At 40.9% G+C, this 19,158-nt stretch overlaps 1 protein-coding gene across 6 annotated transcripts in view; it reads left to right on the forward strand.

Annotated features, from left to right (window-relative positions):
• The first annotated feature begins 10,074 nt into the window (after positions 1–10,074).
• Positions 10,075–19,158, forward strand: part of MIOS (meiosis regulator for oocyte development) — a 40,864-nt gene continuing 31,780 nt past the window's right edge. For 2 of the 6 annotated variants that reach the window (XR_009216210.1, XM_058526009.1), the window contains exons 1-3: positions 10,075–10,207; positions 16,080–17,421; positions 17,755–17,853. Coding sequence is in view for 5 of the 6 variants with exons in the window: in XM_058526009.1 (XP_058381992.1) it covers positions 16,128–17,421; positions 17,755–17,853 (1,393 nt within the window). In the remaining variant the exon portion in view is untranslated. Of the gene's footprint in view, positions 10,208–10,558; positions 11,012–11,183; positions 11,339–16,079; positions 17,422–17,754; positions 17,854–19,158 lie in introns of those variants that run through there. The other 4 variants (XM_058526026.1, XM_058526016.1, XM_058526023.1 and 1 more) reach the window with 4 other exon arrangements.

The following is a 19,158-nucleotide window of genomic DNA, read 5'->3' on the forward strand; positions in this document are numbered from 1 at the left end:
TCTGACTCTTCCAGGTAGAAGGGCCAGAAAGATCTACTTAACTGGTTACTACCTTGCTCTGGTTTTGGAAGGGATTCAAGTGATCTCTTTCTCCACTGTGAAGCTCTCCAGCATTTGTTGGAGACCCTGCTTTGCCGGGGATCTCTCATCTGAAGTTTTCTTAAAGCAGGCAAGGTCTCCTCTCTGGCAGGTGTCAAACACAATCCCCCCTCACAGCATCCTGTTCCCAGTGGAGCACCTCCAATCTCTCAGCTGAGATAGGCTCACTCCCACCAGAAAGCCCTCTTATTGACTACTCTAGGCTGCCCCTCTTGCCCTTGTGGTCCACATCTGGTCCACAGGGCATGCTCATGACATTTACCATGACAAAATCTTAGAGTGAAGGTTGTTCCAACAGAGGCACCTCTCACCTCTCGGCCTTCAGAACAACTAGCTGGCCTTTAGCATTTTCAGGCATGGCTCAGACAGCAGCCCACGACGTTCCCTACCCTCGTCCCCTTTCCAAGTTGCATAGATCAAGCTCTGGTCAGAGAACAGCACCCTCAGGCCTCTCCTAGAGGATTAGGAGTGAGATTCCCTGGAAATGAATTTCTCCAAAGAAATCTCTCCCAGACTCTTCAGTTCCAAGCCCTTTATATCCTTTAGGAGGGTTATGGTCTTCAGGTTACAAAATCTTTTCCAGTTCTGAATAGGTGGTAGCATCTCACTTTGGGATGTGGGAATATCCATCACCTATTGTTCTGTTCCAGTCTAGTGGGGCTTTAGCCAAAACTAGAGATGACAAATCTTATTTTTAACATCCTCTTACACAAACAAATATGCTGTATGAGCGTGGCTAAATCCTGAAAGAGAAGTAGAGAAATGAAAACAGTTGTGCATGGTAGGAATATCTGAATTTTAAAACATTTCCTTCAATATTGTTTTCACAATAATATTTTTAAATTTTGAGTTGGAATGGAAGCATTCATATCTTTGCATAATTTTTCATCATGCATTCATTGTTTTGATTCAACAGGTAATGAGAGGAACAATGATAATTGTAACATGTATCCCACCCTCACGGAATTCATGGTCGAACTATACGAGTATATCATAATATAATAGGTAATAGCATTATTATAATACATAATTATATATAAATGTGTGTGTGTGTAAAGAGACTAAGAGTTTGATAGAGGTGCAGTAGACAAGGTGCCAAGGAGTTCAGAAATGTAGATATTACCTCCAGCTGTGGGAGATTTTTTTTTTAATTTTTTGTTTATTGCAGTTAAATTTCAGGTGTACATCATTATAGTTCTATTTCTACATAAATTACATCATGTTCACCACCCAAATACTAATTACCACCCATCACCACACGCTTGTGCCAAATTATCCCTTTCACCCTCCTCCCTCCCCCCTTCCCCTTTGGTAACCACCAATCCAATCTCTGTCTCTTTGTGTTTGTTTGTTGTTGTTATTATCTACTACTTAATGAGGGAAACCATACGGTATTTGACCTTCTCCCTCTGACTTATTTCACTTCGCATAATATCCTCAATGTCCATCTATGTTGTCACAAATGGCTGGATTTCATCGTTTCTTATGGCTGAGTAGTATTGCATTGTGTATATATACCACATCTTCTTTATCCATTCGTCCCTGGATGGGCACTTAGGTTGCTTCCAAGTCTCGGCTATTGTGAATAACGCTGCAATGAACACAGGGGTGCATGTATCTTTACGCATTGGTGTTTTCAAGTTCTTTGGATAAATACCCAACAGTGGAATAGCTGGATCATATGGTAGTTCTATCCTTAATTTTTTGAGGAATCTCCATACTGTTTTCCATAGTGACTGCACAAGTTTGCACTCCCACCATCCAGCTGTGGGAGACTAAGGATGAGCTGAGGGATGTATCTTGAGGGATAGATAGAATTTAATTTTCATAAGACTTGGAGAAGGGCATTCCAAGAAAAAAATCAAACAAAGGCATGTTATAGGGAAAGTGCTATGTAAAGTAATAGGGAACAATTCAGTAGGGCTAGAGCTAGTGTGGGTTAAGGGATCAAACGGGAAAGACATGTTGGCCAGAACGGGGACAACCTCATGTTGATAACTTGGTTTTTAATATCCCAGAAGCTTTTGAGCATGTTACATGAAGAGGAACATTCACTATCATATATAATTTATTAATATTTAAATTAATATATATATTTACCTCATTTATACAACTAATACATTGAAAATATATTAATTTAATAAATTAGATTTCTCCAAACTTGTAAACATTGTTGCAAACTGAATCCCTCTTCTCAAGATTAGAGTAGCAGAGTCTTTTAAATATTCTTCAAGAAAAGACAAAATACACTCAACAGTGCAACGATTATAAAAGCGACTGATACAAAAGTTACAAAAGGGCTAAAACTTAGGAATTAAATTTGTTTCCTCATCATTTCTGCCCTGATTCTCTTTATGCTTCTGATTTCTTACCTCTTCCATCTCTTCCTGAGGTTACAATTATACTTAGCTAAGAAAAGCAGGCTTAGCTTCTCACATATGCTGCAGATGGTCCAGATTTTGAACATGAGAATTAAGTCCATTATCCATTTGAAGGTTTTATAGTCACATGTTTTGCATTACAGCAGAAACAGTCCAAATTGTCGACTCAGGTCAATCAGATACGCTTTGATTTTTCTGCGACCTGGTCTTTTCCTCAAAACAACACTGGCTCTGAATGCATTATCTTCAGAGTTAGATATATGTCTACCTTTCAGTGTTGGTTCTAGGAATCTTTTTCTTATTTGACTATCAAGAGAAGCTTGCTTTTACAACTGTTTTGGGTTCGTTTGGTTTAGATAATTCTAAAATTAATTTGATCCATTGAAAAAACAAATTTTCTTTCTCATCAACTGTTAAGACTTACAATATTGACATCTTAACTCCAGGCAGAGGAATTTCGATGTTGCTCTGGAGGGAACATGAACCAATGAAGGGCTCTAAATAAGATGGTCGCTTGAGACGTGCTTCAGCAAGATCAATCTGGCCACACAGAGGAGACAGTTTAGAGTAAAAGGGTAGGAAAAGGGAATCCAGAGGCCAGTTGGGAGACTATTGTCTGGGTGAGCCGTAATTAAAACCTAAACTAGGGCAATGGCTATGGGAGCAGAGAGATTAGCAGAATTTAGCCACATCGTCTGTTTCAAAAGCCCAAATATGATTTACTCAAATCCTGTCCAATGAGGGGAAGAGACCAGGCAGTGAGATGGCTGTGGTTTCACTGGGATTAACAGTGTTGATTTGAGAGTAATTTTGATGGCTGCTGCTTTAGTGCTTTGGTGCTCATCAGAAGGGAAGAGCCAAGTTTCTCATTCAGTTTGGGCTGCTACAACAAATGACCGTAGACTGGGTGGCTTATATACAACAGAAATTTATTTCTCAGGTTCTGGAGGCTGGAAGTCTGAGATCAGGGTACCAGCATGGTCGGGTTCTGGTGAGGCCACTCTTCCGAGTTTCAGAATGCCAACTTCTCATTGTGTCCTCACGTGGCAGAAAAGCCTTGAGAGAGCTCTCTGAGGTCCCTTTTACAAGGGCACTAGTCCCATTTATGAGGGCTCCACTCTCTCATGACCTAACCACCTCACAAAGGCCTTACCTCCTAATATCACATCGGGTGTTAGGATTGCAACATACCAATTTTGAAGGGACACAAACATTCAGTTGATAACACCAAGTTACCCACAAATGAAGCAGAGACCTTGTGAAGAAGCAATGAGCAAAGCAGGAAATGTCAGCATCACCCATGTTGCAGTTATCATCCAAAAACTGCCCCAGTTAATAAAGCACTTAGCATGCTGCTTGAACCTTATTACTTCTGCCTTAACTCTGTGGGTATAGGATTATGTGTGCCTCTCTATCATTAGAGAATTTAGCATCCTAATCCCTCCAACTATACTTTTTAAAATAATATTCATTGTTTTTTCCCTCATTAAAAATGTTTTACATTTTTATTTCAGAAAACATAGAAAAGTATAATGAAGAAAATAAAGATCACTCTTAAACCTACCACACAGAGATATCCACTGTTAAAAGGCTAGCATAATTCCCTCTAGTCTTTAAAAAATAAGGTTAGGATCATTATGTTTATTCCATTCAGTACTATTTTATCCTAAACAATAAACCATGAGTTTTTCCTGTATCTTTAAATATTTTTTGATTACAGGAGTTAGAAAACTAATCCAACCTGCCCCATTTCTGTAAATAAAGTTTTCCTGGAACACAGCCACATCCCTTTGTTTATGGACTGTCTGGGGCTGTTTTTGCACTACAACAGCAGAATTGAGTAGTTGTGATAGAGGCAGTATAGCCTGCAAAGCTGGAAGTATTTACTCTCTGGCCCTTTACTCCCCCCAAAAATTTGCCAATATCTGTTTTAAAAGACTATTTTAATGGCACTTAGAATTAGATCAAGTGGCTGTTCCATTTGACAGTACATGGGCTAGTAGTTAGAAGCATAATACTGGAGCCAGATTGTCTGGGTTCATATCCTAGCTCCACTGCTTAACAGATATTTGGGCAATTTATTTAACCTCTCTGTGCCTCAGTTTTCTCATCTGTAAAATGGGAAAAATAACAGTATCATGCTCATAAAATTGTGATGAAGATGTAGTGGATTACATGGTGCATCTCCCAGATGTCCCCCTTCAGTAATGAATGATTTACTCCTTCGGCTGCTGTGAGCATTGCCAGCAGACATCCCTGAGCTGTCAGCCTTTTGGGGGGACTTCCTTGCCTGAGAAAATTGTTTCACTCAAAGTCCTGCTTCCTTCAAGGGACAGTTCACATCAATGACACATCCACGTCAGCGGGGTAGTATAAAGGCCTGGGTCCCTCATCTCAACTCAAGACAACTCTGAAAGGCCACTCCACTTGCAAATTTTCCCATGGAATGGCTGAGGCCTTTGTTGGTATTGAATCACAGCTCAGCTTCTCCCTCTGCCCAATCCTGCATCTTCCTCTTCCCTTTTACAGGTGTTGATCCTAAGAACACTCCCTAATAAGTATCCTACATCCTAATCTCCATCTTGGAATATGGTTACCAGGGCACCCAACCTGAGACAAAGTGTTAAATGAGCCCGTGCTGTAAAGTTTCTGACACATAGTATATGCTATATGATTGTTTGTTGTCAAACAAATAATAATCCAGTGGGAGAAAGTAGAATGGAAATACAAGTTCAACGAGGGAAGAATAGAAAAATATAAAATTTCCTACAATTAAAATTGCTTCATTCACAAAATTTTTAAATGAACGATAGTTAGCAATTCCCACTAAATGTATTCATTGGATATATTTAAAGTGCAATGCAATAGTTTTATTTACAATTTAAATATTAAAAATGTATTAAAAATCAGGGGCCTGCCCTGTGGCATGGTGGTTAACTGCGCGCACTCCTCTTCAGCGGCCCAGGGTTTGCAGCTTCAGATCCTGGGCACGGACAGATGCACTGCTTGTCAAGCCATGCTGTGGCGGCATCCCATATAAAGTACAGGAAGATGGGCACAGATGTTAGCCCAAGGCCAATCTTCCTCAGCAAAAAAAAGACGAGCATTGGCATCAGATGTTAGCTAAGGGCTATTCTTCCTCACACACAAAAAAATAAAATAAAATAAATAAAAATAAATGTATTAAAAATCATATCTTTGGCAACTATGTAAATTTACTATGACAATGTTAGATGTAATCCCAAAAATGTATTAATAAGTGCATTGATTTACAAAATTGATTCAGGAGAGTATGCTAGAACACTTTTTGAAGATCACTATTTTAAGATATCTCAGATCTTCTCATCCTCAAACTTTGTAAAAACATGACCTAAGCCATGTCACATATTTACAGGGTCTTAATTTCCACTAGATGCTTAAGAGTAAAGCTTGCACTTGGGTACAGACTGATTTGTGCATGTGGAAATAAAGGGAATTGGAATTAGCCAGTCACAGGCTCCACAGAATGTTCCAATAGTAACTGAATTGCTGCCAAGGGCAGCAGTAAATAAGAAGGAAATTAGCAATTCTTCAATTGCCGTCCTTTATTGGTTTAAAACCACAACAAAAAATCCTATCCTGGATCACAACAAAAAGGAAAGAGCTTAAAAAGAACAATATCCTGTTAGGGACACAAAAGTCTAAACTAAACAAGCAAACAAACAAAAACCCCACTGAGACTGAACTATAGCAACTCTGGCATCCATTACAAAATGAATGTTTGATAAAGACAATTAACGTAACCTCAGGCCAGTCTGTTAAACTCTCTGATACAGAGTAATCTTCCAACAAATACAACGCACTCTCTCACTCAGTAAATATATATATATATACTATTTATTTTTTGCTGAGAAAGATTCACTCTGAGCTAACATCTGCTGCTAATCCTCCTCTTTGTCTGCTTGAGCAAGATTAGCCCCAAGCTAACATCTGTGCCAGTCTTCCTCTATTTTTTGTATGTGGGTTGCTGCCACAACACGGCTGATAAGTGGTGTCGGTCTGCACCCGGGAACCGAACATGCAAACCCAGGCCACTGAAGCAGAGCATCCCAAACTTAACCACTACACCACAGAGCCAGACTCAAGTAAATATTTTCTGAATACAAATTTTGCAGCAGGTGCTATAGGAAACTCATGTTCTATACTAAAAGTTCACTACTCATGTGGAAAATGCTGTCTGCTATTTTCCAGAACAGCAGGAAGGGAGAAGAGGAAGTGGATGGAAACTGCTTCTCTTTTAAGGGACATGATCGAGCTCTACTCACAAAGAACATGGTTTAGTGGAGAAGAGGAATCAATTTCCAAGTAGAATGAGAAAAGTGTCACTTAATCCTATGGGGACTTTAGAGTGCAAGGAAATGGCAGCAACATGAGAATACACTTTCACAAAAGCTTAGATGAAAAAGGAAGGAGAGAAAAAGATAAGAGCTGGAGGGGAGTGTAGGTAGAGAAAGATATTGTTTTAGGATTTATTCAATAGGTTTTTATTGAGCACACACCCTACTGTGCACTGTTTTAGGTCCTGGAGATTAAGCAGAGAATAAAGCAGACAGAGCCGCTATGTATTAGCTAGGGAAAAGGCTAAGCTACTATACAAACAGGTCCAAACAACAGTAATTTTTAAAAGAATACAGTTTATTTTCTCTTGTGTGATGGTCCAGAAGTCTGTGGTTGATCCAAGGGAGGAGGTACCTCAGCTCCCTGAATTAGGCTGGGACTTTGACTAATGGGGCAGTTTTGCCTTCCTTAATACATGGCTTCCACATCTAGTTCACGTTTCTTTTTGCCATTTTCCAGACAGCAGGAAGGGACAAGAGGAAGTGAATGGAAGCAGCTTCTCTTTTAAGGGACATGATCCAGTTCTACTTACATCTTATTGGTCACAACTTTTTGATACAGCCACACCTAGCCAAAAGGGAGGTCAAGACATTGTCATCTCTAACTGGGTCACCAAGTGTCTTGCTAACACTTGGGGGTGGAGGTATAACAGAATGAAAACTGGTGATGTGAAGCATATATTCTAGAGTGGTGAAGTGATGGGCGTAAAAGCCTGAGTGGAGAGAATTCAGGGAAAGACAGGAGGATGTGGGATTAGAGAGAGCAAGTATGGTCCTCTCCTTTGAGGAGAAAAATGAGAATGACTTGAACATATGTTGAAAGTAAAGAACCAGTAGAAATAGAGAGGCTGAAGACACGTGCAACAGGAGAAAATTGATGGTACGAGGTCTCAGAGGAGGAGAAACATATAGGGTCCCACCTCTTCCTCTATGTCAGCTAGAAAAAGGTAAGAATTGTAGTGAATGAAGATGTTGGGGGAAGGAAAGAGAAAATAGCAGGAGGCTGTGGGAATTCCTACCTAATGTTACTGGACACATACCCAGGTTCTTTACCCGCCACACAAGAGGGGCCAAAGAAAACTGGAACGCCAGGCTTATGGCAAGGAAAGAGTTTTTATTTTGGGTGACACCAGCCAGGAGACGAGAGCTCTCAAATTTGTCCCGTCTTCCCGAAAGATGGGAGGCAGAGGAGTTTTAAAGGTTGTGAGGAATGTGGCTGCTTGTAGGGAGGGGGAGCCTGTGGCCTTCCTGGTCGGCACTTTCCCACCAGCCTGCCTTTGGCCTTGTGAGTCTGCTGGCAGGGAGGAGGATGGCAAGATAAGGGAATCAAAGGTGGGTGTCCTTGGTTGTCTGTCTCCATGGTGGATGGTGGATTCTGGTGCCGGGAAGCCAAGGAGTTGAGGTCTGAGAAGCTTTAGCTTCTTGATATTCTCTGGATATCAGTTTCCCTGTAACAAAACTTCAAAGGACCTGTAACTAGCCAAAATGTTAGCATGAGGCCCCCTGGGCTCTAACAATTTGTAACTTCTATTTGCCTTGTGAAGTTCAGGGATGGGAAGGTTTAAAAAACTGATATTTACATATGAATGTCACTTAGAGAAGCAGGGAAAGAGGATGAGTGCTTTTGGTTTTAACCCTGTATACGCTAGGTTTAATGTAGGGGAACTGACATCAGGGCCGGCATCACTAACGGTTTTAATTTTCTTTCTGAAGTAGGAAGCAACCTCATCTGACCGTGGGGAGAGACGTTTTCCCCAGCTGTGTATAAGGGATAAGGGAGGATAAGGGAGGGGATAAGGAAGCGACTTCTATTGATTTGAGGTTGCTTGTGGGGATTTGGGGCCAGGGCCAAAACCATTGAGAAGATTGGCAAGATAGTATTTGAAATGATGAATCCTATGTTATCTCCCATCAGTAGAACAGCCCTTTCTTCAGCCTCCACTTCTCCAATGGCAGGAGTGAACAGCAGCCTCAGATCTCCAAAGGCAATACTCTCCCCAAACTCATCCTCTTACCAAACTATCTGCCTTGAAGATCATCAGGACTAAGCTCCCTTTGCTGCTTATATCCATCACCACAAGCTTATATCCATCACCACAAGCCCAAGACCACCTACTTTGAAGCATGAACAGACAAGTAAAGATTGCCAGACATCTGAAGAAAGCCTCTGTGTCAGATTTGTAACACCTGTGGCAGCACCATTCACTCAGTTATGAGAACCAGAAACCTAGAATCTTCTTTGTCCCTCACTCAGCAATCATCAAACTCTGTTCATCACACCTTCTAAATACTCTCCAGGCCACACACTTCTCTCCATCCCCACTCTCCATACCCCTGGTAGTTTCCGTTACCATCATCTCTCATCCGGATACTTACCTATCCCTCCCCTTTTCTCCTGGAAAAACTGATGACACCACTGGCCTGGTTAAAAACCTTCAGTGACTCCATCATTGCCTTTAGGAAAGTCCATCCAAACTCACTAACCTCGTTTCCAAATGCTTTTCTGATACAACATCTTAAGCTCTCCCCACTTCCTCCGCTCATTCATTCACACTCCACTGCATCCCCACTGCTATGCCCTCCCTGCCGATACAGCACTTGGTCTTCCTGCACTAGAAAGCTCTTCTCTTCCAATCCTCTCTGCCCTGTTCCCTTTCCCAGCTAAACCCATATTCATCCTTCTTGTCTCAGTCTAATGGTCCTCAATGAAGCCTTCCTGAACCCCCAACACTAGAGGGGCGCCCCTTCGGTGGAGCACTGTATTAGCCCTAACAAGGCAACACTCTAATTGCCTGTTTCCTGCTGGGACCGTGTCTTTTTCGTTCATTCCTGTCTCCCCTCCATTCCAGCACACAAGGCACTCAAGACCTGTTTGTGGAATGAGTATATGAGTTAATTGTGAACCAAATACTCTGGACTTGTTACTACATTGATGGCCCGCAATAAATTTTTAATGAAATTTCAACTGATCAAACGAGCTCAAGTGTGTGAAGCCCCCTGAAGACAACAGCGCAGCTCCGTGAAGCCGTGCAAGTCCGCGTGCTCGGATCCCGCCGGCGTGTCCAGGGGCGGGGCCTGCGGGGGTGCCCCGGAGCACTCGGGCGGCAGGCGGGGCCTCCTGGGCAGTGGCCCCGCCCCGGGGCGGTGCGACTCCCGGGCGAGCGAAAGGCGGGGCTCGCGGACGGGGAATCCCTCCTCCGAGGCCGAGGCGAGGTGGCGGGCCGTGGGCCCGGGCGCGGTGGCCTAGGTTACTGGCCGCCCCCGCCATCTTGCTCGTGTCCGGACTCCCGTGGGGAGAGGGGCGGCGACCAGGCCGGAAGCGGCTGTGCGTTGGCCGCGCTGCCTCCTCAGGTCGGTGAGTGCGGCCTGGGCCGCGTCGCTGCTCTCCTGACAGGGAGGCCCGTGTCGGGTCGCGGGCTCGGGTAGGGGCGCCGGGGGCCTTGCGAGGGGCCCGGGAAAGCCCGGTTGAAAGGCCTGGACGGGCGGCCCCGGGGCCTCCTCCGAGCCAAGGCGCGGGGCGCGGGCAGGAGCGTTCGGCGCTGCGGGGTAACCGCGCCGGGCGGCCGGCCGGGCCTCGGAGGGAGCCGCGGAGCTGAGGGCGGCCGGAGGGTGCGCGGGGACTCCTCCCGGGCGGTGGGTCCGCGCTGCAGCCTCCGCCGCGGCGGGCGGGTGCGGAACCGCGGCCTCGCCCTGGACGAGACGCTCCGCCGGGTGTCGGGAGCGTGGGAGTCGCCCTCGGACTCCTGGTTGACCCGGAATAGCGACGCTCCTGGCTCTAGTTGTACTCGATTAAATACTTCTTAAAGGGCCTGTCGCCCGGTTAGCGCTGTTCTCTGCAGAAACGAGTGATGAAAACTCCATTAGAGGATGAATAAAGCGTCTCACATATGCCACGGGCATTGCTAAATTGCTTAGCAAATGACTGCATTTGCAGGCCTTTTGTATAACTAATATTTTATGGGGAATTTGGATATATACAGTGCATCTCCTTGAAGATGGTGATGGTGGAAATTTCTTGAAACTGCTACTATTATTATGTGTCATAGAAAAATAGAAGACAACAACAAGAAGGATGTGAAAGGGAGATTGAATACCTTGTACACTTGGTATTATAGATCTTCACTGTCCAGTAGCCACACGGGGTTGAGATGTGCTGTAAGTGTAAAATTGGATTTCCAAGACCAAAAACTGTAAAAATTCTCACTAATAATTTTTACATTGTTATATGTTGGAAAAGATAATACTTTTTGATATGTTGGGTTAAGTAAAATATATTGTTAAATTTAATTTCATATATTTCTTTTTACTTTTTCACTGTGGCTACTAGAAAATTTTAAATCATATGGCTCACGCTCTATTTCTGTTGGACAATGCTGTTATGCATGTTCTAGTGAGGAACACAGAATCAACATGTCTTTCCTTTGCTCAGAAACCATTGATGGGAATGGAGTACTTGTTAACCTTGAAGGTGAAGATCTAAATGTAAGCTGTAATTATTGCAAGTCCTACCCTTTCTACTCCCAATTTTTCAATATCTCCAGCATTTGGAAACACTAACTTCCAGGGCTGTTTAAGGAAATGGTAATGATACTAACACACGTGATGTGAAGAATTCATTTAATTTGATTGTCACAGCTTTATGAGATAGGGCGTATCGTATCTCCATTTTCTTGTCTTGGACTATTGTTTTGTTTGTTTTTGTGTGTGAGGAAGGTCAGCCCTGAGCTAACATCTGTCGCCAGTCCTCTTTTTGCTGAGGAAGACTGGCCTTGGGCTAAGATCCATACCCATCTTCCTCCACTTTATATGGGACGCCACCACTGCATGGCTTGACAAGCGGTGCGTCGGTGTGCGCCTGGGATCCGGACAACAGGCCACCGCAGCAGAGCATGCGCATTTAACCGCTATGCACGAGGCCAGCCGGGTCTTGGACTATTAAGGGACTTCTTAGGGTCTAGCTAGTGGCTAGAGTGGCTGGAGGTCTTTCGATTCCGGGTTCAGTTTTCTCTGCTCTCCACCATATTCCTAGTGATAATGTTCATGAGTTAGGATCCATCTATATTATGTATTGGATTGTAAAGAAATATATTTCTTAAGAGGGTGCTTATAGGTATACTTCTCTATTCAGGGCAAGCTTCATGGCATGCAACCTCTGCAGTCACACGAGGCCCATCATTTAGAAGGGCTGGCACTTGGTTTAATGCTCAGCTGTCACCATCTTGAAATTCTTAATAATTTTTTAATAGTGGGCCCTGTATTTTGATTTTGCAAATGATGTAGCTGATCCTTTCTTTATGCATAATCTAGGATGGGAGTTGGGAGGCATTGGACAAGAACCAAAACATCTGGTCTTCCGTTTACTCCTACGTGAATTGAGAAGGGTTTGCTCTTCTCTTTCTAGCTCTCAAGTTCTTTGATTCTGTGTGAGTTACTGTAATCAGATTTTGTAGATAGTGATATAAATATTTTACATGCACAACGTCGGAAGAAATGCTGATGATTCTCCATTGAGAGTCATGTAAATCAAATAGTTTTTTAAACTACAGTAATACTTTCTATTTGTGTTTTTTAGGATGGAAATTTCTATGTGGCACCAAATTTTCTTACCTTAGATGTTTCATTTAACGAGTCCAGTCAGTGATGGAAGCCTAGATAAAAAGTGTGCTTATTTAAGCATTTATCTCTTATTGAGATAGGAAGATGGGCCAAATCTCAGGATACCTCAAATTAAGAGGTTTCCTCTGTTTGTGAGGGCATGAGTATGAACCGTTACTTGGCAGTATCTGTTCTTTCTTTTTATTGTCTTAGCTACTTCCTATTACAAGAGGTTCCTCTCTTCTCATTCTTAAATTTTTAAATTCCCTTTAAGATTGGGCATAACTTAAGCACCAGAATGCAGGCTGTATTAGACTAGTATATTAGTCTGCTTGGGCTGCCGTAACAAAATACCATAGACTGGGTGGCATAAACAACAGAAATTTATTTTCTCACATTTCTGGAGACTGGAAGTCTGAGATCAGGGTGCCAGCATGGCCCAGTTCTGGTGAGAGCTCTCTTTCTGGCTTGCAGGCAGCTTCCTTTTCACTGTCCTCATGTGGTGGGGAGAAAGCTCCAGTATTTTCCTCTTATAAGGGCACCAGTTCTATCCAGTCAGGGCTCCACCCTTATGCCTTAGTTTAACCTTAATCACCTCCTTAGAGGCTCTATCTCCAGTACAGTCACATGGGGGATTAGAGCTTCAACATGTGAATTTTGGGAGGACACAGTTTAGTCAATAGCAACCAGAGGCCTTATCTTTCCCTGTTCACCACTGCGTTCCCAGCATTTAGAACAGTGTCTAGAACATAGTAGATGCCCAATAAATATTTACAGAATAAATGAAAGTTAGTATATTAGAGTGATCTTTTCTTAGGGTGGTTCACTTTGGGCTCTTGCCCATTATTGGAACCAGTTATGACAGTAGGCAGTTTGCTCTTGGCTGAAGCCAACCTCTACCAGGAAGGGTAATGGTGGAAGTATGAGGAGATTGGTAAAACTTGGGGATAGCAGTGTGAGAAGCATCACAGGGAGCATTTAACAAATAATTATGAAATATCCACTAAGTCCCTTGCACTGTGCTGGGTACTAGTGGTACAAATGGAGAGCAAAAGATACTTTACCTGCTCTTATGGAGCTTATAATCTAGTAGGAGAGACAGAAAAGGTGATTTAAAGGGAAGAAACACTGTTCAATGAGAGTATATATCTCAGTAACCTAACCTAGACTGGGGAGGGGATAGAGTATAATTGATGTTAAGGTTGAGCAGGTATAAAAACTTGGCCAAGAAGGGAGGGAAGAATGCTCCAAGCAGAGGGAGCAGCATTTGCAAAGGTGTGGTGATGGGAGGAGAGGGGTTACAGTCTAGGAAGTGAAAAGAAGGACAATGTAGCTAGAACACAGTTTGCAAGGGGGAGAATGGTGTGCCTTGAGGCCAGAGCAGTAGATAGAGGCCAAGGCATTTAAGGTTTTATACGTTATGTTGAAGATTTGGAACTCTGTATTAAGAGCAGTTGGAAAGCAGTAGAGAGTTTTAAACCGCAGTTAGACAGCCTGGTTAAGTTTGTATTTTAAAAAGATCATTATGGTATTATATAAAGATGAATTTCATAAAGGCCAGAGTGGAAACATGAATAAAAGAATTGCTGAACCAGCACCACAGGCCAGACGTGCTGTATACCTTAATTTCTTGTGGAGTCAGTCTGCAGAGCTATGAGACTTGGCAGCCTGAGTGGAGGAAAGAAGACAGTAAATAATTGGGTTGATCTAGGGTTGGGAAAGGCAAACCCAAAGTGGCAAAGAAACGAAGAAATTGAGGGTACTAGTAAGAAGATAATTGAAATGATTGATCTTGGGCTTCAGAACTGTTAAGGAAGGAGATAAGCCAGTTTGAGAATTCTTAGAGGTTTTTTTCTGGTCATCTAAATTTTATGAATCTATTGAAATTCTATACTGATAATTCCTAAGTGAAACTTTTACAAGATCGAAAAGTAAAGCGAGTATGTTTGAGTTGAATTTATTTAGTAATCTTTATTAGGAGTCTGTGCCAGGCTCTATATCTGGTATAGAGGATAGAGAGATGAATGAACCATAGCTTCACCTTCTAAGAACTGACAACATGGTTGTATAGTTACTAATTGCAGTGAAGATTGTAAGTATCTTTGTTCGTTTTTAATCCAGACTATAACCTCTAGCCAGACTTGGTTAGAAATAGAAATTTAAATTTTTGTAGGTAGCTTTTATTATTAAATTAACATTTCTGACATAGCTATTTGTAGTTTGTGCTTAAATTGGTAGAATATTTATCTTTTCAAAAGTCCTATTTCAATACTTATTCAAAGTTTATAGAATTGAAAACTGAAAGAACCTCTAATGATCACTTAGTGTTTCCCAAAGTGCGGTGTGTGTACCACTGGTTGTAAACAGGATGATTTTAGGTAAAACAAAATCAAGCATGTTTAATAGTTATATATTTAATGTATGTTAGAAAAATATAATTAGCATATCATACCCATGATTTATGGATCTTACGATGAGGTTAAAATTGATTTTCAGATTTTAGAAATGAGTCAATTTAAAGAAAAATATTAAATGATAGCGTAGGTGGTATGTGAATAACTGAAGCTTGGGAAACACTGATCTAAACCAACTCTTGTGTTGTATAGATGAGAAAACGAAAGAACCCCCAAACACAAGGCATTTCCAAGGCGTGCAGCTAATGTATGTCAGAGCTAGGAATAGAACTCAACTCTGCTCAATAAACTTTCCAGTGTTTATTCTGCCTTATAGGGCCGCTTCTTACTGTTGAAAGTTGAGGAGGAGACCTCTGCTTACTAGTAGCATTGTACTTTAAATCTGCATTGTCTATCATGGTGGCCACATGGGGCTATTTATATATTTTTTGTGTGTGTGTGAGGAAGACCAGCCCTGAGCTAACATCCAATGCCAGTCCTCCTCTCTTTTTTGCTGAGGAAGACTGGCCCTGGGCTAACATCTGTGCCCATCTTCCTTTACTTTATATGGGATGCCGCCACAGCATGGCTTGACAAGCAGTGCGTCGGCGCGTCCCCAGGATCTGAACCCGCGAACCCCAGGCCGCCGCAGCGGAGCGCGCGCACTTAACCGCTTGTGCCACCAGGCCGGCCCCTATTTATATTAAAATTAATGAAATTTAAAATTTGCGCTAGTTGCACTTCTAGTGCTCAGTAGCCAATTGTGGCTAGTAGCTACCGTGTTGGATGATAGAGATATAGAACATTTCTATCATTGCAAAAAGTTCTGTTGGATAGTGCCGCTCCAAACTATTGCTTGGGAACATGATTCATAACCCTTTAAAGTTTCGTCCCCTTCAAAGGGTTGATACTTATTAATTTGGTCACCACACTGAAGTTATTTTAATCCTGAAGTTAAATTGAAGGTACTAATAACAGTACAATTAAGATAATTGATCATGGGAAATAAAGCCAGAATGGAGTTCTCTGATTCCTACCAGCTCATCTTATTGGAGGAAGTGCTTCTTTTTCCCTTTTAATCAATAAATATTGTCTTGAATTCATAGCAAATAGAAGAAATACAAATATATTGAAAAACAGGGTACCTGTATAGAGAATTCCCTGACTTTCTGAATAGTTTATTCACCTTACACTTGTATTTTGTTGACATTTTAAAACTTTTTATTTTTAAACAGATTTTCAGTGAATGGACCTGACTGGACTCTTTGAGCACATCAGTAAACATGAGTGGTACCAAACCTGATATATTGTGGGCACCACACCAGGTTGATAGATTTGTTGTATGTGACTCAGAACTGAGCCTTTATCATGTGGAATCTACTGTGAATTCAGAACTCAAAGCCGGATCTTTACGTTTATCTGAAGACTCTGCGGCTACATTACTATCAATAAATTCAGATACACCCTACATGAAATGTGTTGCCTGGTATCTCAATTATGATCCTGAATGTCTCCTAGCAGTTGGACAAGCAAATGGTCGAGTTGTGCTTACAAGTCTTGGTCAAGATCATAACTCAAAGTTCAAAGATTTGATAGGAAAAGAATTTGTTCCAAAACATGCACGACAGTGTAATACCCTTGCATGGAATCCACTGGATAGTAACTGGCTCGCTGCTGGTCTAGATAAACATAGAGCTGATTTTTCAGTGCTGATTTGGGATATTTGCAGCAAATATACTCCTGATATAGTTCCCATGGAGAAAGTGAGACTTTCAGCAGGTGAAACTGAAACAACATTATTAGTAACAAAACCACTTTATGAATTAGGACAGAATGATGCTTGTCTCTCTCTTTGTTGGCTTCCACGAGACCAGAAACTTCTCCTTGCTGGTATGCATCGTAACTTAGCCATATTCGATCTTCGGAATACAAGCCAAAAGATGTTTGTAAATACAAAAGCTGTTCAGGGGGTGACAGTAGACCCATACTTCCATGATCGTGTTGCTTCCTTCTATGAAGGTCAGGTTGCAATATGGGATCTTAGGAAATTCGAGAAGCCAGTTTTGACTTTGACTGAGCAACCAAAGCCCTTAACAAAAGTAGCATGGTGTCCAACTAGGACTGGTCTGCTTGCCACTTTAACAAGGGATAGTAACATTATTAGATTATATGATATGCAGCACACACCCACTCCCATTGGGGATGAAACTGAACCCACAATAATCGAAAGAAGTGTGCAGCCTTGTGACAATTACATTGCTTCCTTTGCTTGGCATCCAACAAGTCAAAATCGAATGATAGTTCTAACTCCCAACCGAACAATGTCTGACTTCACTGTTTTTGAAAGGATATCTCTTGCGTGGAGCCCAATTACATCTTTAATGTGGGCTTGTGGTCGTCATTTGTATGAATGTGCAGAAGAAGAAAATGATAATTCTTTAGAAAAAGATATAGCAACGAAGATGCGCCTTCGGGCTTTATCAAGGTACGGACTTGATACAGAACAGGTGTGGAGAAACCATATTTTAGCTGGAAATGAAGATCCACAGCTCAAGTCACTCTGGTATACTCTGCACTATATCCTTTGCATTGTCAATTTTGTGAGATGAATTGGGTAGAAATGTTCTTGAAGTTTGCCAAAAGGTCAGTCTGTAAATATAATGCTGAATGTTTTATATGCAAATACCAGTTGCATTATACTAAAATTACAAAGTAAAATTGTTTAAAACTGTTGAACTGGAAATACTGCTTTGCAGATTGTGTAGGAAGAAGAAAAGTATATCTCTACAATAGAGTAGAACCACCTTATTTGCACTGATGCCTATTATGAATTGGCTCCAAATCAAAATAAATTTAGCTTTGAAATATTTTATTATGCTCACTACTAGTATTTCCTATGCATTTAAATACTTATGAAGCAGTATACAGAAGATATGGATCAGAAATCTCCAGGCAACAAAGGATCCTTGGTTTACGCAGGAATTAAATCAATTGTAAAATCATCTTTGGGTAAGAAAATTCCATTTTATTTTCTGCAGTTGTTTGTAATTTTTGTACTCTTTTTCCCCATCATTTAGTTATTTCAGGATAGTGTACATAATTTTTTTTTTATTTCTGATTAGATACTTTAGTGAATTGTTGGGTTAAATGCATAATTGTTTTTATATCCAAAATCTTTTGGAGGAAGTCTTGGTTCTTTGAAGTGATATTGACTTTCTAAATCTATTCACTCATTTATTCAATGTTATTTTTTTTGAAGATCCGCTTTGAGAGGTATTACATTAGATGATTTATAGGATCCTGGTTGTTAGTTTGGATTTTATCAGAGTATTTTGCTTTTATAAAAACTAAATAAAAAGATTACTAATTATAGGAGACTTTCTTTTCATTTTGCTGCCCAAATACTTGCACTTAGCTATTTAATGGGACGGTCTATGTAACTGACATGAAGTATGGCCTTACCTAAAGGAGACTTGCCTGAAATAGTCCTTGATGATTGGATGAATGTATGAATTAATGTAGGATGGGTATTGATAAACTATTTAAGAATAAAATAAAGATGACAAAAGAGCCAAACATAATTTTTTCACTAACTTCTTTAAACACTTGTTGTTATTGTTTTTATTGGAATTGAATTGTGGTTTATATTATAATCATCTCCCCAACCTAGGATTCAGTATCTAGCTTTTGATAACAGTCGTATTTGGGCCCAAGTTAAGCTGCCAGAAAAGTAGTTCACATTAATTAATCAAAGAGTAGTAGTAGAAGTAATAAATCCGACTTAGTTTTTAGTAGAACTTCCATAAATACTATACAAATTATATAAAATACGATGCTATTTTTTAATAACAGTAGGTTAAGCATTTCAATTAAACTTATATTATTATAGGTTTTTTTTAAAAGCACTTTCAAATTCCTTTGATCCACATTGCTGAGAGATGCAGTAGTCTTATCTGATCTGTTTAATTTTGGTGTTCTCTCATGAGCTCTCCACCAAAAAAGTAACTCTTATTATAAATAATAAAATTAATGAGTTCAATTAGAAACTGCCATTTTTACTAATATAAGTAAAAGGGCTGATATACTGTATTACACCTGTAAACGAACCTGAATACCATGGTTCATGATTTTAGAACCACTGCTGCAAAGAATTAAACATCAAGTTTATAGAATTTTTAGTATTTTAGCTATAAAGTAGGTCAGGCCACATTGCATTCTTAGTTACTCTGAGGTTTATTATTGTTTTTATAGTATTTTGCTATATTTTAGGGAAAAACCAACAAACTACCTTGAGGAAAAGCAAAGGGAAAAGTG

The sequence above is a fragment of the Diceros bicornis genome, chromosome 3 (assembly GCF_020826845.1).
Source record: "Diceros bicornis minor isolate mBicDic1 chromosome 3, mDicBic1.mat.cur, whole genome shotgun sequence".
NCBI lineage: Eukaryota > Metazoa > Chordata > Mammalia > Perissodactyla > Rhinocerotidae > Diceros > Diceros bicornis.